This window comes from Elephas maximus, chromosome 21 (genome assembly GCF_024166365.1).
Source record: "Elephas maximus indicus isolate mEleMax1 chromosome 21, mEleMax1 primary haplotype, whole genome shotgun sequence".
NCBI lineage: Eukaryota > Metazoa > Chordata > Mammalia > Proboscidea > Elephantidae > Elephas > Elephas maximus.
Window position 1 is genome coordinate 35,984,489 of NC_064839.1, and position 8,573 is coordinate 35,993,061.

The 8,573-nt window shown below is 39.3% G+C and overlaps 1 protein-coding gene across 6 annotated transcripts in view; it reads left to right on the plus strand.

Annotated features, from left to right (window-relative positions):
- The window catches only part of NFAT5 (nuclear factor of activated T cells 5), a 143,820-nt gene that overhangs the window by 126,555 nt on the left and 8,692 nt on the right, over positions 1–8,573 (plus strand). For all 6 annotated transcript variants that reach the window (XM_049864841.1, XM_049864842.1, XM_049864843.1 and 3 more), the window contains 3 exons: positions 3,104–3,252; positions 3,965–6,452; positions 7,681–7,926. In XM_049864841.1, the coding sequence (XP_049720798.1) occupies positions 3,104–3,252; positions 3,965–6,452; positions 7,681–7,916 (2,873 nt within the window). In that variant the 3' untranslated portion in view covers positions 7,917–7,926. The remainder of the gene's footprint in view (positions 1–3,103; positions 3,253–3,964; positions 6,453–7,680; positions 7,927–8,573) is intronic.

Consider the following 8,573-nt stretch of genomic DNA (forward strand, 5'->3'; position numbering starts at 1 on the left):
AAAAAATCACATAAAAGAAATAGTCTGATAAATAGAGGTAATTTGAGAAAAAAATATGCCTTGGATTGTAGTGCAGTGACAGCTCCTTGATGTTGTTACTTTTAATAAAGACCTGGACAAGTGAACACAACAGAGTTCCTGATAGAGCAGGAGAAAAGCGGGGCGCAGAACTCAAATTCTGGTCAAAAGACCAGACTCAGTGGTTTGACTGAGACTGGAGGGACCCCAGAGGACATCGCCCCCGGACTCTCTGTGAGCCCAAAACTAAAGCCATTTCCGAAGCCAACTCTTCAGACAGAGATTAGACTGGACTATAAGACATAAATTGATCCTGGTGAGGAGTGTGCTTCTTAGCTCAGGTAGATACCTAAGACTAAGTGGGCAGCTCCTGTCCAGAGGCGAGATGAGAAGGCAAAGGAGGACAGGAGCTAGTTGAATGGACATGGGAAATAGAAGGTGGAGAGGAAGAGTGTGCTGTCACATTATAGGGAGAGTAACTACGGTCACGTAACAATATGTGTAAAAGTTTTTGTATGAGAAACTGATTTGAATTATAAACTTTCACTTAAAGCATAATTTTAAAAAAAGAGGAGAAAAATATATTTTCATTTATAAAATACTACTAAATTGAAATCTGCTGGAGGATTACTACAAAAATTAAGAAAATGGAGCACATTTGACAAACGTACAGTCTGACCTAGAGATACTTTGTATTTTTGGTGGTGGGACTAGATTTAGGATTGGAATATAAGAAAATGAACCCGTGGGCATACGGCCTTAGAAAGACTCATATCTTTGTTTTGTATGTGTGTGTGTGTGTGTGTGCGTGCGCGTGCCGTCAAGTCAGTTCTGACTTGGTGACCCCATAGGACAGAGCAGAACTGCCCCATAGGGTTTCCTAGCGGGGAGCCCTGTTGGTGTAGTGGTTAAGAGCTTGGCTGGTAACCAAAAGGTCGACAGTTTGAGTCCACCATCCACTCCTTGGAAATTCTGTAAGGCAGTTCTACCCTGTCTTATGGCGTCACTATGAGTGTGTATTAGACAAAATGTCCTTTACCTATTCATCCACTCTGATAGACGTATACTTATTTGTCAGTGTTCTACTTAGGATGGGTATAAGACTCATGTTCAACCTATTCTCTTTCCAGAATAGGAAAAAAAGCTATGATAATAAACATTACTCTGTAAATACATTTTGGGGGAAATGGTATATAGATCTGTGAAGCAGTAACTATAAATGATGCATTTATTTAGTCAATAGATATTTATCTGCAGTTTTTAATTGAACTATAATATAAACATATCTTTAGATAACAAAATTTTACCTCAGAAATACTATTATTGAAAATATGCAGCATTGCACAATAGAATTAACCAATACAGAACAAACTAAATTTACTGATAAAGCTAAAGTAAGATTAATTCATTCATTTCTTCAGTTAACAAATATTTGTTGATCACCTACAAAAAATATACAACATGAAGTAAATAATAAACCAAAACCAAACCTGTTGCTATTGAGTCAATTCCTACTCATAGTGACCATATAAGACAGTAGAACTGCCTCGTAGGGTTTCCAGGGAGCAGCTGGTGGATTCCAACAGTCAGCCTTTTGGTTAGCAGCTAAGCTATTAACCACTGTGTCACCAGGGGCTCTGAAGTAAATAATAGAAACAACAAAATTTCTGCCTTCATGGAGCTCACATTCAAATAGAATTCAAAAGAATAGCAATTGAAACACTGAAATCAACTGTATTTCATGTAAAAGAAACAACATTAATGGTCTTTCAGAGTGTCCTGTGATACGAACCTTTTAAACGCCTGCCCATGCATGAGCTAAAGTTTTGTTTCAGCCAAAATTGGATTGTCGGTTGAATGGTACTAATGTTGGTGGAATCTAGGTGAAAACACATCCAGAGAACTCATGGGTAAATGATTTCTTTCTCAAATTATTCAGGTAGAGTAATAAAAAAAAAGTTGAGTGAGTACTTTCCCTCCATCAGTATATCCTCAAAAATAGTTTCTACAGTTGGCTGTAAGGCAAGTTTCAAATATTTTTAGACCAAAATATTTACAAAGGTAGCCATCCTACTCATATACTATGTGCCATTTGAAAATCCTCTTTATAGCCAGAATTTCTTCTTCGTATCAGATTGTATTTTTCTCCACAGAGTCTCAAAGTAGTGGTAAACTTTTAGATGAGTATTTAGCTATGTGTTCAATTCAGAAGACTGTCATTAGCGATATAAGTAGGCTCTACGAACTGCCAATGGCAGACTCAAGGAGACAAAAAGAAAAGGAATCTGTGAGGAGGGAGGGGAGTATATGTAGTAGAGTAGTAGGATCTGCCTTATATGCTATATGATGCCCCTCCTTGATGAAAATCCATAACTACTCTCTAGTGGAAGTGGGTAGGAAACACTTGGCTGTTTTCTTTTAGAAATTTAATTGGTAAGCCTAAAATGGTCCTTAAATTTCTGAAAAGGAAAAATTTTAAGTCCTGTCTAAAAAAGAAATATGTTTATGCATTAACTTGGGAAATTCAAGTTTTCTAAGATGTCAATTTAGAAAACCAAAGTTTATTTGAATACTTGGTGCATTTTCTAAAGGAGGCTTGAGTATTGTTGAGAACAGAAATACTCAGGCAATCCCATGCCCCTTAAGAGGTTTTGAGACTTTGTATTTTCCGGGCAGCCATATGGTAAGAGGAGAGTGTAACAGTTTTAACTAAGTAACTTTAACCTCCTGAAGATTTATAAACTGTATCCTATAATATACCCTGGTCATGTTGACCAGTATAATTTAAGGAGCCTCGGGAGGGTCCTGAAGGGTAAAAAAAAAAAAAAAAAACCAATAGCTTGATAATTGAATGGCTTAAGCTTGTTAATATTTAACCTGCACTCTCTGGCCTATACCAGGAGTCCTCAGGGCATTGCTGCTTCCAAGAAAGGGAGGGCATATTTTGATGCACCAATTGTGTATCTTGTCCTACCATCATAGCGTCAGAAAATAGACATTTAAATCATGACTAATAGTCAACACACTATAGAATGCAGTAGTTGGTTACTTTTGTGATTTTAAACGTTTATGTTTTTGTGTGCAGCAATGAAAACTACTGGATGTAACTTGGATAAGGTAAATATTCTTCCTAATGCTCTGATCCCTCCGCTCATATCAAGCAGCATGATTAAGAGTGAAGATGTTACTCCAATGGAAGTAACAGCAGAAAAAAGATCTTCCCCTATTTTTAAGGTGAGCCACAATGACTAGTGCCCCAAATCTTACCCTCAAGTATAAAAATTGCTCTATCTCGAATGGTTTGATTTATTTTCCCTGTGTTTATACTTTTTACTTTTACTAATTTTTCACATTTGTTTTGCTTTGGATGCACTTAATGAATTTTGCTATTCAGGGTGAATGCCTTATACTCCAACAAAATTGCCCAGAAAGTGACTTCCAATATACATTTTTGACAAGGGAGAAATTAATATGTTAGCTAGACCTGTGGGATGTAGGGTATTGATAAAAATACTGGTTTAGCATTTTCAAAGTTGGGGACATTTTTATTACTTTTTTCCCCTAGTCTTTTCCTGTGAACTCCCCTCCCTTTTTCATGTGCCCCCCTCCATGATGTTATTGATGATCCACAAAATGGAGATATTTTGAAATTTTTTATTAATTCATGAACCATGGAAGTAATATATTCTTATTACCCTTAAAAAAAAAAAAAAAAGCAGCTGATTATTCTACTTATTTATCTTTGCTTATACTGTCTTTTAAAAATACCCTGATGACAGTCAGACATCTTATTATCACCGAGAATCATGGTCTTGCACCTATTTTCCAAATAATATCAAGTGGAAAACTGGTCCTGCATGTGATGTTATAACAATAATGACTTTTGAAATATCCATATGAGCATATTTATATATACATATCATTTGGGGATTTTTTTTCTTTTTAGAATACAAAGCCAGTTGGATCAACTCAGCAAACATTAGAAACTATCTCTAACATAGCAGGAAATGGGTCTTTTTCATCATCATCATCTTCCCACTTACCGTCTGAAAATGAAAAGCAGCAACAGATTCAGCCCAAGGCATACAACCCAGAGACCCTAACAACTATCCAAACACAGGACATTTCCCAGCCTGGTACCTTCCCAGCAGTTTCTGCTTCTAGTCAGCTGCCTAATAGTGATGCACTACTACAGCAAGCTACACAGTTTCAGACAAGAGAAACTCAATCTAGAGAGGTATTACAGTCCGATGGTACAGTGGTTAATTTGTCACAACTGACTGAGGCATCACAGCAACAACAGCAGTCACCACTACAAGAACAAGCACAGACTTTACAGCGGCAGATGTCATCAAATATTTTTCCATCACCAAACAGTGTGAGTCAGCTACAGAATACTATTCAGCAGTTGCAAGCAGGAAGCTTTACAGGCAGTACTACTAGTGGCAGCGGTGGAAATGTTGACTTGGTCCAACAAGTTTTAGAGGCACAACAACAGTTATCTTCAGTTTTATTTTCTGCTCCAGATGGTAATGAGAATGTTCAAGAACAGCTTAGTGCAGACATTTTTCAACAAGTCAGTCAAATTCAAAATAGCGTAAGCCCAGGGATGTTTTCCTCAACAGAGCCAGCCGTCCATACCAGGCCAGATAATTTAATGCCTGGAAGAGCTGAAAACGTTCATCCACAGTCTGAAAACACACTATCTAATCAGCAGCAGCAGCAACAGCAACAGCAAGTGATGGAATCGTCAGCAGCAATGGTGATGGAGATGCAGCAGAGTATCTGCCAGGCAGCTGCCCAAATTCAGTCAGAGTTATTTCCTTCAACTGCTTCAGCAAATGGAAACCTTCAACAATCTCCAGTTTACCAACAGACTTCTCACATGATGAGTGCGTTATCTACCAATGAGGACATGCAAATACAATGTGAATTGTTTTCTTCTCCTCCGGCAGTTTCTGGAAAGGAAACTTCTGCAACCACCACTCAGCAGGTTGCAACCCCTGGCACTACCATGTTTCAGACATCAAGTTCAGGCGATGGAGAAGAAACTGGAGCACAAGCAAAACAGATTCAGAACAGTGTCTTTCAGACCATGGTCCAAATGCAACATAGTGGGGACAGTCAACCTCAAGTTACCCTTTTTTCATCTACAAAAAGTATGATGAGTGTTCAGAATAGTGGTACCCAGCAACAAGGCAATGGTTTATTCCAGCAAGGTAATGAGATGATGTCACTTCAATCTGGGAGTTTTTTGCAGCAGTCTGCTCATTCTCAGGCTCAACTTTTTCATCCTCAAAATCCAATTGCTGATGCCCAGAACCTTTCCCAGGAAACTCAAGGTTCTCTTTTTCATAGTCCAAGCCCTATTGTCCGCAGTCAGACTTCTACAACCTCCTCTGAACAAATGCAGCCTCCAATGTTTCACTCTCAAAGCACCATCACTGTGCTACAGGGCTCTTCTCAAGACCAGCAACCAACCAACATATTTCTTTCCCAGAGTCCTCTGAATAATCTCCAAACTAACACAGTGGCTCAAGAAGAACAGATTTCATTTTTTGCCGCACAGAACTCTATTTCTCCACTTCAGTCAACATCAAGCACTGAGCAACAAGCTGCTTTCTCACAGCAAGCTTCCATATCACACATCCAGACCCCTATGCTTTCCCAAGAACAGGCACAACCATCTCAGCAAGGTTTATTTCAGCCTCAGGTGTCCCTGGGTTCCCTTCCACCTAATCCAATGCCTCAAAACCAACAAGGAACAATCTTCCAGTCACAGCACTCAATGGTTGCCATCCAGAGTAGTTCTCCATCCCAGGAGCAGCAGCAGCAGCAACAGCAGCAGCAACAGCAGCAGCAACAGCAGCAGAGCCTTTTATTCAGTAATCAGAATACCATGGCTACAATGGCATCTCAGAAGCAACCACCACCTAACATGATATTCAACCCAAATCAAAATCCAATGGCTAATCAGGAGCAACAGAACCAGTCAATTTTTCACCAACAAAATAATATGGCACCAATGAATCAAGAGCAGCAGCCCATGCAATTTCAGAATCAGCCCACAGTTTCCTCACTTCAAAACCCAGGTTCTACCCAGTCTGAATCACCACAGACCTCCCTATTCCACACCTCTCCTCAGATTCAGTTGGTCCAAGGGTCACCTAGTTCTCAAGAGCAGCAAGTAACACTCTTCCTCTCTCCAGCATCCATGTCTGCATTGCAGACCAGTATAAACCAACAAGACATGCAACAGTCTCCTCTTTATTCCCCTCAGAACAGCATGCCTGGAATACAAGGAGCCACATCTTCACCTCAACCACAGGCTACGTTATTTCACAACACTGCAGGAGGCACAATGAACCAACTACAAAATTCTCCTGGTTCATCTCAGCAGACATCAGGAATGTTCTTATTTGGCATTCAGAATAGTAAGAAAATTTTCTTAACTTTTCATTACTTGGTCGAAATGGTCAGGTGGTTATTAAAAGGAAGCAAAACACAGTGGTTTTAAGAGCACAGATGGGAGTTAGAACTGGGTTTAAAATCTCAGCTCTACCCCTTAGAAACAGTGAAAGATGCAGGACAAGTTTTTGATCCTCAAGAGCCTCAATTTCCATGTCTCAAATGTTGATAATAGTATATACTTGACAAGGGTATTGGGAAAATTAAATGTGGAGCCCTGGTAGAGCAATAGTTAAGTGCTGCTAGGCTGCTAACTGAAAGGTCACCAGTTTGAACCCACTAGTGGGCTCTTCAGGAGAAAAAAGCCTGGTGATCTGCTCCTGTAATTATCTATCGCCGTTGAGTCGATTCTGACTCATAGTGATCCCATAGGACAGAGTAGAGCTGCCCCATAGGGTTTCCAATGCTGTCATCTTTACAGGAAGGAACCCTGGTGGTGCAGTGGTTAAGCACTCAGCTGTTAACCAAAAGGTTATTGGTTCAAACCCACCATCCACTTCACAGGAGAAAGATGTGTCAGTCTGTTTCCATAAAAATGTATAGCCTTGGAAACCCTATGAGACAGTTCTTCTCTGACTGCCCTATAGGGTTGCTATGAGTTGGAATCAACTCAGTGGCAATGGGTTTGGCTTTTTAGGTTTAATCTTTACAGAAGGAGATTGCCACATCTTTCTCATGCAGAGCGGCTGGTGTGTTTGAGTCACGGACCCTTTTGGCTTGTAGCCGAGTGCTTACGGGGAGGTTCTACTCTGTCATACAGAGTCACTATAAGTCAGAACCAACTTGATGGTACACAACAATAACAACAAATGTTGTCATATATACAAATATATGTATTTGCCATTTTAAGCTATAAGCTTCAAAGAGAAATGAAGTAAGAAACTATCTCTGCCAGTTAAAGTAAGCAGTTTATATAGATAGAAACGTGTCTTTAATATGTATATGCCAAAGAAATGATATAGGACTGATGATGATAACTAAGCAAAGTTGTGTTTTTATACTGCTTAGAGGAAGCTCTCAATGAATTCCTGTACTATTCTGTGAAAATCTTTTTCTTGGGCTTTAGGTGCCTTGTTTTTCGTCATATACTGGGTGAACACAGTAACAAATGTCCCTCAGCAACTAATAAATGTTTTTTTCATGAATTTTAGCAGAAAGTAATTGGGTGCTTCTCTATTTTAAATGTCTCTGCAGACTGTAGTCAGCTTTTAACCTCTGGACCAGCTGCTTTGCCGGATCAATTGATGGCTATAAGCCAGGCAGGGCAGCCACAAAATGAGGGCCAGCCACCTGTAACAACACTTCTGTCTCAGCAAATGGCAGAGAACTCTCCACTGGCATCTTCTATAAACACCAACCAGAACATGGAAAAGATGGATTTGCTCGTTTCATTGCAAAATCAAGGGAACAATTTGACTGGCTCCTTTTAACTGGATATATGTAAGTGTTGCATTTTGCCTTCTTTTTTATTGAAAGGCATTGACAACTTTTATTCTTCTTAACATATTTGGGTTAAGTTAGCATTATTTAGGAACCTTGGTTAAGCACTCAGCTGCTAACTGAAAGGTTGCTAGTTCAAACCCAGCAGCTGCTCTGAGAGAGAAAGATGTAGCAGCCTGTTTCTGTAAAGGTTACAGCCTTGGAAACCCTTTGGGCAGTAGTTCTGTTCTTACAGAGTTGCTGTGAGTCGGAATGGACTCGACAGCAGTGGGTTAAAAGCACTCTTTAGACTCCGATGCCTTAAAATATGGCTTTCTCTAAAAACACTTTTTTACAAATTACTCTGAGTGATAGCTATGGTTTCTTTGTTAATACTGGGATTCCTCTGGTTCTAAGACTCTGCTTTGGAATGACAGAGCTTATGATGAATGTGCAAAATAGGTTTCCCTTGTCCTCTGTATTGGGTATGATTATGTCTCATTTTTCCCTTCCTCAAGAAACAAATACTTAGAAAAGTCTATGGAAGAGTAAATATGATAAGGTATCATTTATAGAACTGTAATATACTTTGGGATTATTCAGGGTGATAGAGACTTTATAAATGCTTTTCCTCCCTAGTGAATTGTGTTAATTTTTTTCTTTTTTAG